Source organism: Cervus canadensis, chromosome 10 (assembly GCF_019320065.1).
Source record: "Cervus canadensis isolate Bull #8, Minnesota chromosome 10, ASM1932006v1, whole genome shotgun sequence".
Taxonomy (NCBI): Eukaryota; Metazoa; Chordata; class Mammalia; order Artiodactyla; family Cervidae; genus Cervus; species Cervus canadensis.
The window spans coordinates 77,743,053-77,757,750 of NC_057395.1; the positions used below are offsets into that span (position 1 = coordinate 77,743,053).

Genomic DNA, 14,698 nt, shown 5'->3' on the forward strand with positions numbered 1-14,698 from the left:
AAAGAAATCTAAGAACAACAAACTGATGTACAAAGAAATCTAAGCTACAGCAGATTTAGGCAAGTTTCATTTTAAAAAAACATAGTATAATGTTTTAAATGTTAAATTATACATGAGAACAATATATATGTGTGTAAGGTGTACGTATACATGTTGTTGTTGTTTAGTCGCTAAGTCATATCTGATTCTTTGCGACCCCGTGGACTGTAGCCCACCCGGCTCCTCTGTCCATGGCATTTTCCAGGCAAGAACACTGGAGTGGGTTGCCATTTCCTCCTCCAGGGGCTCTTCCTAACCCAGGGATTGAACCTGCGTCTCCTGCTTGGCAAGCAGATTCTTCACCACTGAGCCACCTAGGAATCCCACGTATATTTGTGTGTGTACATATAAATTATATACATTCCCATGACAAGTAGTAAACACACAGACAAAAATTCTAGGAGAATAATCAGTGTTACTAGTTTGATGCAGCTGTCTAAAAGAAAAAATGCATTTTACCCATTTCTACATTGTTGTGGCTTTTTTACTGTAAGCACTTGTCACTTTTATACTCCAAAAAACTAAAGAAGCAGACTATAATTTTTAACAGAAGAGAAAACGTTCTCGTACTATACAGCATTGTGTAAAGAATTCCATCTATTAACCTCAACTGTGCTTCTTACAACCTGCATTAAAGGAATCATACAGATTTTAGACCTAACATCTTCTTCAAGGATCAGTTAGCTCTATAACTTCAAGCAACTGTCAACTGGATGAGAACCAGAAAACCAGGGGAAAAAGGTGGAAAGGAAAAAAAATTGGTGGAAAATCCAGATGCATGAATGCATGGGACAAAATGCAGAGAGCACATCTCTGGCCTTCATTCAAGGCCTCCACACTCTCACTCCAAACACAGAGCTAACAAATGTGGGCCCAACCTTCTGGCCTACGGTCATCTCAAGTCACACAGGACAGAGGGCAGGGCAAACTATTAGTGGAAGGCACACAGCTGACAGGGAAGGAAAAAGAAAAACGACTGTAACACACAACCTTTAAAAACCTGCAGCTGCCACAGCATTTTAGGGAGGGGCAAACACTGCCCCATTCCTCCATAACCCCTGAGAGGCGGTCCACAGTGCGGTGACTGACGCGTTACTCACAGCACTGCCAGGGAGGGCTGGAGGACGTTGCTGCACCCTAAGAGTGCAGGAAGACACTTCAAAAGAGATTAGGTCTGGGCAAGCAGAGACTCAGCATTGGTCTGTAAGATACGGTGACACGGATCTCTTTCACAGTAACACCAAGTAATTACCATACCTGGTTCCTTAGGCTCTGTAATTCTAATCGAGAATTTCCAGAAGCATTGAAGCTGCATCTCGGAGGGAAAGAGAAAGCCCAGCTGGTGGAGCAGAGTGGCTCCCCTCTGCCGTCCTGAGGACCACTACCTAACACCCTAATGTGGACCCCCGGGCGAAATCAGCGTGCCCGATGCGTGCTCACCTTTCCCTCCACGCCCACGCCGCAGTCTGACTCCTGGATCATGCTGACGTCATTGCCACCGTCGCCTGCACAGATCAGAGGGCAAGGTCAGCAAGGGGGGAGAGGCGAGAAACCACCTCGCCGTTCACGGCTCCTTCACAGTCTGGTCCACCTCGGCCTCCCGTCGCGGGCTAAGTTTCTGTTCTGTTCTGCCCACTCAGTCTCTCTGCAACAAGCTGCGGGATCAGCTGCTTTGTTTACAGGCAGAGGAGCTGAGAGTCAGAGGGACCCGGCGACTGGCCGAGGGGCCTGGCCGCTGAGTCACTGAGCAAGGGGACTGTGTCCACACCACGTGGGGGTCTACAGCCCCTCGGGCCCTGCCTCCGAAGTGCGGGGGTCCCGTTATCAATAGCGATGACAGATGCTGCCCGGCTTACTGTGATTGCAGCAGGCGCCTTGCAAGGCTACCGCCCTTCTGAAACCTCTCGAAGGAACCTCGGGACCTCTCCCATTCTACCGATGAGCAGACCGGCTCCAGATGGGGAAACGAGGACCCCCGTGGACCCCCAGCTAGGGAAAACCGGCAGACTGAACCCAGACCCCGCTCGGCAGTGTGGTCTTCTTCACGCCGGGGCTTTGCTGCGCTGGGGTCACTACTGAAGGCACAAACCCAGGAGGAAGGCCTGGACGCCCTCAGCGTCCTCCTGGACGCTCTCTCAGGGAGAAGTGTTTGAAAATTATGACGACAGAAACAGGGCCAAAGGGGGGAAGGGGTATAAACGTCATGGCCTGGGTCAAGGGGCCTGGGAACCTGCAGCGTGCGGCCTTGGGGCCCAGTCCCCGAAGGTCACCGGGCGTCCCCTGCAGGGTCACGCGCAGCCGTGGGGCCCGCCCCCCCGCAGGTGCGCGGGCGCGGCCGCGGGCCTACCTACTGCGCAGGTCAGCCTCCCGGTGCGCTCCTGGAGCAGACGCACGATCTGGGCCTTCTGCGTGGGCGCGCAGCGGCAGCAGACCACCGCTGGGCACTGGCAGGCCAGCTCCATGAACTCGTATTCGTAGTACTTGAGGCATACCTGGCGGCGACGGGGAGAGGGGCTGGGTCGGCCACGGTCCCCCCGCCCCCAGGGCAGCTCCCGGGGTCCCCACGCCCACCTCCAGGGAGTCTCCGGAGATGACCAGCGCGCAGTCGTGCTTCCTGCGGAAGGCGTTCAGCTCCAGGTGTGCCTCGCCGCGGTTGGTCACCTGGAAGGGAAGGCGGTGAAGGAGGCCTTGCACTCCGAGCCGCTGGGAACAACAAGCAGCGACCTCCTGGAGCCCCGTGAGGGCCAGGTCCCCCGCCTAGAACCCCACCCTCCCCTGCCACCGACCCCCAAGCCAGAGCAGCCCCTGTTTGCTGTGGCTGTGGGAATCACGGGGGTCTGCACACCAACCGTCCCCTCACGTTGCCCCCAGGAAGGCTGGGACCACGTAATCAAGGGGAGAGCAAAAAGCCAGCGTCCTTTCAATCTGTGCCCAGCACCGTGCTAAGCGCTGTTCCTACACTTCCACCCTCTGTATTTCCCACAGGGCTCTTCCAGGCTCCACTGCAGGTGCAAGGAAACAGAGGCAGGGCACGGTGTGTTCTGGCTAGAGGAGCAGAGCCAGTCCATTTCAGACGAGATCGGGCGCGTTCAGGGTGGTATGGCCGTAGACAAGCCAGTCCATTTCAGAGCAGGCCTCGGAAGCCAGGCTTCCAGCAGGGTGGCTGGCTCTTCTATAAAGAATCAGATGTTAAATACGATATGCTCTGTGGACCACACAGTCTGCCTCAACTACCCCACTCTGCTGCTACGCTGCCAGAGCAGCCACAGATAATCCTAAACAGATGGGCAGATCTTGCATTTAAATAAAACTTTATTTACAAAAACAGGTGACCAGCACACAGGCCATAGTCTGCCACCCCTGAATCCTAGCACATACAGTGTGTTCTCATTATGGGCAACAGTTAGGCTCTATAAAATCGCTGTGAACACTCAGTTCGTGATTACTGAACCCCTGCTCCTGGGAAAGATACAGGGCTAGGCTCTTGCAAGCCTCTGGTCACAATATTTTTGTCCGTTCGTCAATACACAAGCTTGCTTTCTACATGTCTCAGTTTAAAGACATCTTTGAAAATATATACTGCTGAAATAAGTCAAAGATAAATACTGTACGATGTCACTTATATGTGGAATCTGAAAAATAAAACTAATGAATATAAAGAGACAGATACAGAGAACACATTGTGACCAGTGAAGAGAGGGAAGAGGAGGGGCAAGATGGGGTAAAGGATTAAAAGATACAAACTACTATGCATAAAATAAATAAGCTACAAGGCTCTACTGTGTAACACAGGGAATCTAGCCCATACTTTATAATTATAAATGTAGTGCATGCCAAGTTGCTTCAGTCATGTCCGACTCTTTGTGATCCCATGGACCACCAGAGTCTTCTGTCCATGAGATTCTCCAGGCAAGAATACTGGAGTGGGTTGCCATTTCCTTCTCCATATGCCATTTAAAAAACTATAAACCACTATGTTGCACATGTGAAACATATAACTTTGTACATCAACTATACCTCAAAGTTTTTTTTAGTAATATACATAGGTATAGTTGATTCATTAACCCTAGACTCATGGCCAACAGGACCGTAACTCACACCCGAAGGAAGCTATCTCTGGGAGGTACGGCACAGCCTTCTTGCACTCAGGGACATGGTCAGTACTCAGCTTTGCGCTGGGGACCATCTTAAACCGTGAAACTGCAGGTGGCAATGAACAGACTGAAGGGCCCGTGCATCTACTGAGGGCTGAGACGAGATGGCAGAGCGTCGCCTGACTCCACCTCAGCTGGGAAGCTGCTCGTCAGGTGACGCCACTGTGCACGTCCACATACAACTCTGAAGCAGCTCGAGTGCTGATTTTTGTCACAAATAAATCTTAACGAGTGGGCAGACTTGCAAATGCGGAATCCATGGATAGTGAGGAGCCACTGTATCTGCCTCTACGTGATGCTGGTTGGGCTATTCCAGAAACTGCCAGATTTCTTAAAGCTTCAACGTGCTATGGACCAACAGCAGGGGTGGCTGTGGGGGAGAGCCGCAGAACATCTAGAGAACCCCCAGCTGTTTGGCTCTGCTGGCAGATAAGCAGGACCATGATATCTGGCCCCAGAGGAGACCCGGTGGCTCTCGCCCCGCGACCCAGTAAAGCCGATCACAGTCCTCGGCTTCGCGCCCGGGAGCGGCTCCCCCTGCCTGCACTGTCTGGCCAAGGGCTTCCACCAGGGCAGGGCGTCCTCCTCTGCCACCCACCATGCCTCCTCCTAAAGGCTCCTCAGTGGTTTCCTTCAGAAAGGCAGACAGGCCAGTATCTGTGATCTCGAATTTATCTCCTATCCGAGGACTTGGCTTTCAAGGGTTCAGTGAAACCCTAGACTCATCTGCACAGTTTCACGTGTATGAGCTTATCTGCATCCCGTCAGCTTCTCCAAGGGACCACGGCCCCCCGCAGGTCAAGGACATGGGTTAACGCGGGGTGGTCACCAGGAGCCTCTGCACCACCTCCAGAAGGAATCCTTCAGCCTCACCCAGGCCATTCTGTAAGTCCACCCAAACCAGTGCCCTGAGCTCCCCCCACCCTCGGTGGTTAACGTCCTTCCCCTCTCCCTAGAGGGGCCCACGTGAGATTATGAGGTTACAGGGCAAACACAGTGTCCCGCCCCCGCCCTGCCCCTGCCCCAAGGCAGAGGACCCTTTACAGGCCGGAAAACACAGTGTCCCGCCCCCGCCTGCCCCCGCCCGGAGGCAGAGGACACTCTACCGGCCGGAAGATGTGGACGTCCTGGCTCCTGGTCACCAGGTGTGCGTTCTTCGCCGTGCACGTGGCTGTCTCCAGCTTGTCCCCCGTCAGCATCCAAACCTGAAATGACCGCAGGGAGGACGTCCCCTCGGTTAGCCTTCAAGCCGGCCTGTCGCCCACGTCAGCTGCGTTTCCAAACACGTCATGCTGAACCGATGAGCTCCAACCACCTCGAGGCTTACAATGTCCCCGAAGCACCACAGGGAAAGCCCTGGTTCAAGGGCTTCAAGACCCTGTGCGCCCGCTGCGGGAGGAGCAAAAGCTGGTGCAGCGCTTTCGGGAAACGGCACGTGCTCTGGCAGACACCGTGAAGCCCACCTCTGCCCTCCTGATCCCCCTTCTGGGAATTTTTCTTAAAGCAATAAATAATCTCAACAAAGGTGAAGGCTGTATGGATGGGGGATCACACGTCCATGTCCTACAAGAAACACTGATTTGTCACGTTACATGGGGTCTTTCTACGGAGTCAGATGCCCCTGTGTGATCTCAGGGGGCTTAAAAGTGAAAGTGTTTAGTTGCTCAGTCCTGTTTGACTCTTCACGACCTCATGGACTGTAGCCCGCCAAGCTCCTCCGTCCATGGGATTCTCCAGGCAAGAATACTGGAGTGGGTAGCCATTCCCTTCTGCAGGGGATCTTCCTGACCCAGGGGTCAAACCTGAGTCTCCTGCATTGCAGGCAGAGTCTTCACCGTCAACAGGGTTCCAACAGGGAAGCCCCAGGGAGCTTCACCCTAACTGTGAACTGCCCACAGTGAACACGCCAGGCTCCGCGTCACCTTGTAACAGAACACTCTGCGTCTCACTGCTGTGGGCTCAGAGAGGGTGGGTGAGATCCCCAAGGTCACACAACTGGCCCCTGTCCCGACCAGGCCCAGAACCCAGACCTGCAGAGTCTAAACCAATGTGCTTCCTGCTCCGCTTGTTCACTCATTAACTCTCTGTTCTCTCTGCTCCCAGGAGGGGTGGTGGGGTGGGGGCACCTTAAGAGTCACGGGACAGGGACACCTCGGCACGAGGGGAAGAGCAGGGAAGAAAATGACCGTGAAGGTTCTTCACTGTGCCAGGCACCGCTTCAGCGCTGTGCATTTAACCAAGTGCTCAGGGCGCTGTCCCTTCACAAACCCTTGAGGCAGGAAACAAAGGCGCTGTGAAGTCAGGCCACCAGTCAAGAACCACAGAAGTCATCGGTGGGGAGGCAGGATTTGAACCCCCAGGCAGTGAAATGGCCAGGATGAAGGCACCAGGCCCTGCTGGGGGCCCCTTGCCTCTGGATTTGACTCCAGGGTATGGTGATGTTTTCCTTCCATCTCCCACCTGGTCTTAAAAACAGTGCTGTTGTTCAAGAGGGAGGGGGCATATGTATACCGCTGGCTGATTCATGCTGATGTGTGGCAGAAACCAACACAATATTGTAAAGCAATTATCCTCCAATTAAAAATAAATAACAGTATTGTTTTATGTGATCCCAGTTCAGCGCCAGTCTTCAGGGTTCTTTGTAAGAGAGCAAACCCTGGGACAGGAGCTAGAAGGCTAGAGTTCCAGAAAACCATGGAAAGTCCTGAGCGCACTGAGGCTGTGCCCCACGCCGGGACACAGGCGGGGCCCCGAGGGGAAGCTCCAGTCCCAGGCCCGCGGTTCCAGCAGGAGAGCCTGCATGTGAAGCCACCTCGCGCGGCCTGAGGGGCTGCACCCGGGAAGGGAAGTGGAAGTTCCCAAGTTCTAACGCCTCCCGGCCTGTGAAAGACCACACGTTAGACCCTCATGACAAGCTAGCCGGACCCCTAACTGTACACTCCACGCCCTCCCCTCTCACGATGGAAACCAGCAGAAGTCCAGCACACATGTAATGAATAAAACATCGCTTTTGGACAGAATGGTTTTAAGGAGGGAAAAAACCTCAGGACAAAGCCAGCGGCAGAAACTTGGAATCTCCCAGGTTCCTAGAGGAGAGGTTTTAGAAATTGGCAGGAACAAACACGACAGGCCCCAAGGCGTCAGAAATGGGCCTCTCTGACGTCAGACTTTGTGCAGAAATGGGATCTCGCTGGCAATTTCCTTGCAATGAGCCAGGCCTGTGGGCCAAAGACAAGTGACAGTCTGGTGTGCAATGAGACACGCCCACACACGTGTGAGCCCCCGTGGGCTAGAAGGTGGCCGGAGCTGGTTTATGCCGCAGGCCTCATCCCTCTTGTTCACACCGTCCTGCTCATAAGGACTCCTGCCAGACGGGGGCCCTGGAATGTAGCTAACCTACGTTATCTTCAGGAGCTTCTAACCCACAGGGCTTCCCTGGTGGCTCAGATGGTAAAGAATCTACCTGCAGTGCAGGAGACCCAGGTTCGATCCCTAGGCTGGGAAGATCCCCAGGAGCAGGGAATGGCAGCCCACTCCAGTATTCTTGCCTGGAGAACTCCATGGACAGGGGAGCCTGGCGGGCTACAGTCCATGGGGTCACAAGAGTCGGTCAGGACTGAGCAACTAACACTTTCACTTTCTAACCCATGAGTTTGCTAATCCCTTTCTTGGGTCCACTGAGATGGAGCCTGCTCCCCAGACGCCCTCTACTGGCCTCTCCAGATTAAACAACTGGATATGAACTTTTTGGCCCACGAACAGGCGAGGACAAAAATGCAAACACGGGAGTTTGCTGGGGCAGGTGGTCACTCTGCCAGGTGGTCGTTCATTCGCCTAGACCATAACACAGAGGGCTAGCCGGCCACTCAACAAGGATGTAACAGACACTCCAGGCGTGCAGGACACCGTGGTCCTGAGCCAAGGTGAAGCGCCCGGTCCTGCCTTCACGGAACCCAGCGCGCAAAGGGGCAGCCACCAGCGCAAGGGAAGCGGGCTGTCAGAGCAGGAAGGACGAGCGCCTCAGGTCGCCGTCCGAAGCTGGCGCCCTGTGCTCCCGGTCACTGCTCCCACCCTCTGCCCCATCTCTAATTTTCACCCTCCACTGAAGAGACCCCTCGTCTGAGCCCAGAATCTGCTGCCAGGCGGCAGGCTGGCCGTACCTTGATGCCGGCGTTCCTCAGCGTCTCCAGGGTGGGCCTCACGTCCGCCTGCAGCTGGTCCTCCACACCCGTCAGGCACAGCAGCTCCATCTCCATCTCCAGGCTCTCGATCACCGTGGCCACCTTCAGGGAGCGGTCGTGCACGCTCAGCTTGGCCTGGACATAGCGGGCCTGGGACAAGCAGGGAACACGGTCACGCCGTGCGGTGGGGAGGTGCAAGGCAGGCCGGGCCCATACAGGGCAGTGACCCCAGCCCCTGGGTGAACCTCAAAGTGGTGAAACTGAGATCTTCGGCCTCCTTCCAAGTTCATCAATCCAGACACCGGAGGTGGAGAGACCAGAGTCCCACCCTCTGTTCTGCGCTCACCTGCTGTGCAGCTCCTAGCAGGTCACTAAACTTCTCAGAGCCTCAGCTGTCTTCCTCCATGAAGAGGCAATAACAGCCCCAACTGGACTGAGTTTTCACAAGGATGAGCACACCTCTAGACCTCAAAAAGCAGTAGGCTCTCCCCCATAAACATACGCTGTAACCAAGAACCAGGTTGTCTAAAGATGAAGTCCCACTTCCAAAGACTATTGACCCAACCCATCTGTTTATCCCCTCTTTATACGGTTAGCAAGGATACAGTCATTTCAAAGCATATGCCTTTGAAGTTGAGAAAACGGCAGAATGCATCAGGGCTAGAACTCCTGTTAAATCAAACTTCACAGAGAACTCACGCGTGTGAACGGGACAGACTGAAGCCCAGCTTCTCTGGGTGGAGCAGAGCAAGAGCCCAGAAGCCTCTCTCTGCAGCCTGCTCTCCCTCCCTCCCAGGCACGCACAAATACAGTCATTCAGCTTTGTGCCAGGACAGGCAGCACAAGGACCCCCTCAAGGGGCACACAGTCCATGGGGCAGGGTGACAATTGACAAGACAGATTGATACTGGAAGCCTTGGCTATGAAAGTCAGCGACCTAGTTCACATCCAGTACTTTCTACAGCTTAAAAAAAATCAGAGCCCCAAGAAAGTTTACCATTTCAAATTTGAAGGTTTCATTTCATATTTCCTAGAAGATTTACAATGACGACCCTAAGTGCTGGGGTACAAGAGCAAGCCAGACCAATAAAGTCTTTGCTCTCAAGATGATTTTATTCCAAAAAGAAGACATTAAAAAGAACGTTGAAATACACACATAAACAAAGTTATCATATTATAGCTGTTGATAAATGCAAATGAAGAAAGCTCAACAGGGTGACAGTGGGAAGGGATGGGGTGGGACTACCTTAGATGAGGAGACAGGAAGACTTCTCGGAGGAAGAAGCCTTTGAGCTGAGACCCAAAGGCAGCAAGGGAGGGGGGCCACGGAGTTCCACAAGGGAGGAGCATTCTAGGCACAGAGAAGAACCTGGTGTGCTCAGAAGTGACATGGGTCTGGGCCAGAGCAGAAGGAAGGGAGGGAAGATGGTGAGGGGGGCGGGGCTCAAAGCCAGCAGAAAAGCCACAGAACCCCTTACCTCGAAGTCTTGATACTGCTCCTCTGCTAGAGACTTCTTCGCCACCACGAGCACCCGGAGCCCCTCTCGGGCCATGTTTCCACACTGAAATGCAGACCCCGGTCAGCGGAGAGCCGTCCCAAGAGCTCCGAGTCCCCACCTCTCCCTGGGGCTGGCTGGAGGCTGAGGCCGATGGGACCCCCTTTTCAGTCCAGGGAGGACCCCTGGCAAATCACAACACTGCTTTTTCCTAAAGCCGTCTCCCTGAGCAAACCTTCTAAAAGGGGTTCAAAATTTAAGTCAATGCAGTCTGACTTAAATCTGGATATTTCTGCCTCATTGGAAAAACTGAACCTCTGACAAAAGCACTTTCCCAAATGACCACAGTCAATGACGCTGCAAGGCGGCTATTCCCATTAAACACAGTTGTCAGTATGCTGCCAGTATGTTTAACACACACAGTGTGGCCCTGCCAGAAAACACATCCTGGCCTGTCTCAGTCAACTGAGTTACCTGCAAGGCCGGCCCCTGTTGGCATGTGGGATTATTATCTTGCTAACTAGGAATTTTTTATTACTGAGTTTAAAATGTGACTTCTTCACCTGGAGCTGAGAGATGACACAGAAACAGCCTGAGACACAGGCAGGTCCTTCCCTCCAGGCTGTGGCGAGTTCCCACATCACAACCCGGGACAAGGCAGCCTGGGCCGGAGCCCCACGATGCCCGCCTCCTGGTACCCACATCCCTGTATGACCACCTGCCCTGAGGATGCAACGGACCCAGGGCCTTGTTCTCAACAGACAGAATGTGGCAAAGTGCAGGAAGGTCGTTTCAGAGAAGGTGGTTTCTGTTTAACCTCTGTTCCCTGGCTTGCTCCTCTGACAAAGCCAGGGCCACGTGTATGCTGCCTACGCACAGACCCACAGGGCCAAGAGCGCGGCTGCCTCCATCCAGGGGCCACTGCAGAGCTGAATCCCGCCCCCAACCGCTAAGTGAGCTCAGAAGTGGGTCCTGCCCCAGCCGAGCCTTCAGATGAGACCCCGGCCCGAGATCTGAGCGGAGGGCCTGGCTGAGCTGTGCCTGAAGTGCCGATTGGGCGGCCTGTTACACGACCACAGAAAACGCACACAGGGACCCCCTCCCCGTTGCACACAGGGGACAGGCCCCAGAAACAGGCCCCGCTCCCGCGTCCCGCGTCGTGCTCACCTCTTCCTCCAGCCAGTCATTGTACTGCACGATGCCTGCCATGACCACGTCCGCTCCCTTCATGTAGAAGGTGATCTCCCCAGTTGACTCATCCTAGAGAAGGGGCGGGGGGCGGGAAGAATGAACACGCAGGAGGAGCCCGCCTTCCGCACCAGTGCCCGCTGCCCGTGAGAGGCGCCGCACACCGTCCTTCCCCAGCAGATGTCGCGGCGTTTGCTCACTTGGCCAGAGATGAAAAGCGAGACAGGGGGCGGGTGGTGCGGGGTGGGGGAGCTCACTCTGGGGCAAAGGCCACAGAAAACAAAAGAAAACTCAAAGCACTTGGAAGATCATTAAAGGACTAAAGCAATGCCAAAAGGACAGAAGAACTCTGTTTTTGCAGTTATCACTGTTCTAACAGGAATGGACTCCCACACTGTAAGACCGTTTTAAATCGATACACAGCACTGCCAGTGTGGCTGAAAGGTGGTCTACCGGAAAGAGTTTGGGAAGTGAGATAATTCTCGAGGTCAGGGTTTCTCAGCCTTGGTGATATTAACATTAGGTAGGGGCTGGAGAATTCTCTGACACGAGAAGGCTGGACTGTGCATTGCACTATCTCCTGCAGCATCCCTGGGCCTCCACCCGCTAGATACCAGCAGCAGGCCCCATGATGACAACCAAAATCTCTCCAGATATGAACCAACATCCCCTGGAGGATACAGCGCCTCAGCTGAGAACCAATGATCCAGGTAAAGCTGAACCTTAGCTGAGGTCCAGCTGGACCTTGGCTCAGCCCTCGAGCCGAGGACTCAGCTAGAGAAGAAGGTACACAGAGTCTCAGTCCACACTGACCAGATGTTCTGGGGAGAGGGTAACATCGCAGCCCAGGCATCAAATGCTTAGACCCAGCACCAGCTCCTGGCTGTGTGCACCTGGACAAACTACCTCTCCTCTCTAGACCTCACTTTCCTCCTCTATAAAGCCAGGATCCTAACAACTCTTACCACACGGTTTGTTGGGGCTTAAGTGAGATACTCTACATAGAGCAGAAAGCAAAGGGCCAACATCTACAGAAACTGCTGACCCAGTGTTATTATTCCTGTTGGAGTGACAGGAACTCCTCAAGACCTTCAGTTGCACTGCTTATAGAAAACAGGGGTCTGAATGAGGGTGGTTTTGTCCCCAGGGGACTTCCAACACATCTCGACAAGTAACTGACTGTCTCAACCCGGAGATGCTACCAGCATCTAGAGGCTAGAGAACAAGGATGCTGCTAACCATCCTACGGGCTTCCTGGGTGGCTCAGTGGTAAAGAATCTGCCTGCCAATGCAGGAGACGTGGGTTCGATCCCTGGGTGGGGAAGATCTCCTGAAGAAGGAAATGGCAGACTGCTCCAGTATTCTTGCCTGGGAAATCTCATGGACAGAGAAGCCTGTAGGCTACAGTCCATAGGGTCACAAAGAGTTGGACACAGCTTAGCAACTGAATAACATCAATCAGCCTACGATGACCAGGACAGTCCCTGCAAGAGAGGCTCATCCGACCCCAGACGTCAACAGTGCAGAGGTTGAGAAACCCTGGCTTTAAGGAACGGCTGGTGAAATTGCTGATTCTTATCCCACGACTCTTTCCTCAGTGACCTTCATCACAGGAAGCCTGGAGGCAGTGAAGATGGGCAAGGGTAACAGCACAACCACCACCCCTTGTGCCTAAATTCTACTGCCCCATGGAGCCCAGAATGCATGTCTGGAAGCTCTTCGTGGAAGAGGAAATAAATACCCAGCGCCAAATCAGTGGTGTAGTTTCATCTTCTAAAGTAACTTCTGAACGCCTCTGATCACTGACCAACTTTTCGAACAGCATACTTACTCATAAAAGCACCCACAGGCCATGAAGAGGCACCTGCATTTTAAAAGCATCACAAATGCAGGCTGCTTCTTTGATGGATTGCATCTATGCTTGCTTGTGACCTGGGCCAAAGATAGCTATGGGGTCTGAACATGAAAGCATCAGGTTTCTCTTTTTGTTTGTTTCATTTCCCCTTCACCCTAAACATGTTGTGGGAAATAATGCCCCCCACCACTGCTTCCTCTACTCCAGAAGGGACTCAACAGAGCTTGGACATCTCGGCCAATATAAATACTGTATCGCCTGTCTCCTCCCGTTGGTCATTTCCTCCCACCAAGTTCACCGTGAGGTTACTTTGTTCCCATGTTATGGCAAGATTACGCTGTGAATTTACAGAGGTCTGCCCATTGCGTTGCATCATTTTGGGGCCTCATCTTTTTCCACTGTGGTCTGATTCTGGCACCTGTTCAAAGGCTCCTTTTATTCAGACAACGACAAGGGTACGATCTCTACCGACGACACGACTTCGGCACGCCACGTGGGAAGGGCGTGGGGAGGGCGACGGAACATCTTGTAACACAACGAAAACAAAACCAGCGGGCCGGCCCCGAGCCAAACACACAAGCTGCAAGGAAACCGGCTTCTCGAACCCGGCCAACCCTCTCAGGAGAGACTCACGCAAAGACCAGACCTTGCTTTGTGAGGGTTAAGATACTGCTCAGTTCCGTCCATGAGCTCACAGGTGCTTGAGGGTTGACGGGGACTTCCCTGGTGGTCCAGAGGTTAGGAATTCGCCTTGCAGTACAAGGGACACCAATGTGATCCCTGTTCGAGGAACTAAGATCCCACATGCTGAAGAGCACTAAGCCCGAGCGCCGTAACTAGGGCCCGTGTGCTGTAACCGAGACACAACTGAGCCGAATAAATAAAGAAAAATTTAAAAAAACAAGAAACTGTAACTGTCAACAGTCACTAAATCAAGTTGAGAACCGTTTGGTAACTGAGGGCAAACCTCACATCCAGTAACTGGACAAACAACAGGCAGAAAAGACGGACACCTTGGGACAGTTTCTCAGCCCTGGCCCGACGACCACGTGGGACGGGAACATTCTTCGTTAGCAGGCTGTCGGGGCCTCTACCCACGAGATGCCACTGGCAGCATCCTCTGAGTTCTAACGAGCAAAGAATGTCCCCAGACGTCCCCGTGTCCCCTGGGGGTGAGATGGCTCCAGGATGAGAAACGTCTGGCGAAGACAGGACAGTGAGGTTTGTGCAGAGACGTGAGCTAGTCCCACGGCCCTGACCTGCACTCGGCAAGACCAAAGATAAAGAGGGAGACGGGTCAGGAAGTACAAACATCAGCCAAATAATCCACATTTCATTAAAGACAGTCAAACAAAGATGGATGTGCACAGATTCACTGTTGGGAGTAAGAAACAACAAACTACCTAAGTATCTGAGAGAGGGATATTTGACTAAATAATGCCACGTTTTTTCCAACAGAACACTAAGCATGCATTAAATAATAAAAATGATGTTTTAATGACAGGAGAATATTTTCAGCATACCTATCGGTCAATGGAGGGGGTGGGAGTTTACAAGTTTTAGGTGGAGTTTGATATCAATTGGATAAAAATGTGTGTGGCTATTTACACTCATTTATGCTTAGAGAAAAAAACATAAGGGAAATTCCCTGAAAAGCCAAGAGTGAGTGAGTCTTCGGGTGGTCAAAATACAGATGAATGGTTCTAATCCCCGGCTTTAACATGTATTTGTTCTGAATGCTGGGTGAATGCTGATTTTTTAAAGTATTACCTGGGAAGGACAGAG

General features: G+C 53.0%; 1 protein-coding gene across 3 annotated transcripts in view; it reads right to left on the bottom strand.

The window, feature by feature from the left end:
* The window catches only part of ATP9A (ATPase phospholipid transporting 9A (putative)), a 122,374-nt gene that overhangs the window by 15,704 nt on the left and 91,972 nt on the right, over positions 1–14,698 (bottom strand). For all 3 annotated transcript variants that reach the window (XM_043478778.1, XM_043478777.1, XM_043478779.1), the window contains exons 16-22: positions 11,038–11,130; positions 9,853–9,936; positions 8,354–8,524; positions 5,300–5,398; positions 2,611–2,700; positions 2,387–2,531; positions 1,480–1,544 (exon numbers count right to left, since the gene is read on the bottom strand). In XM_043478778.1, the coding sequence (XP_043334713.1) occupies positions 1,480–1,544; positions 2,387–2,531; positions 2,611–2,700; positions 5,300–5,398; positions 8,354–8,524; positions 9,853–9,936; positions 11,038–11,130 (747 nt within the window). The remainder of the gene's footprint in view (positions 1–1,479; positions 1,545–2,386; positions 2,532–2,610; positions 2,701–5,299; positions 5,399–8,353; positions 8,525–9,852; positions 9,937–11,037; positions 11,131–14,698) is intronic.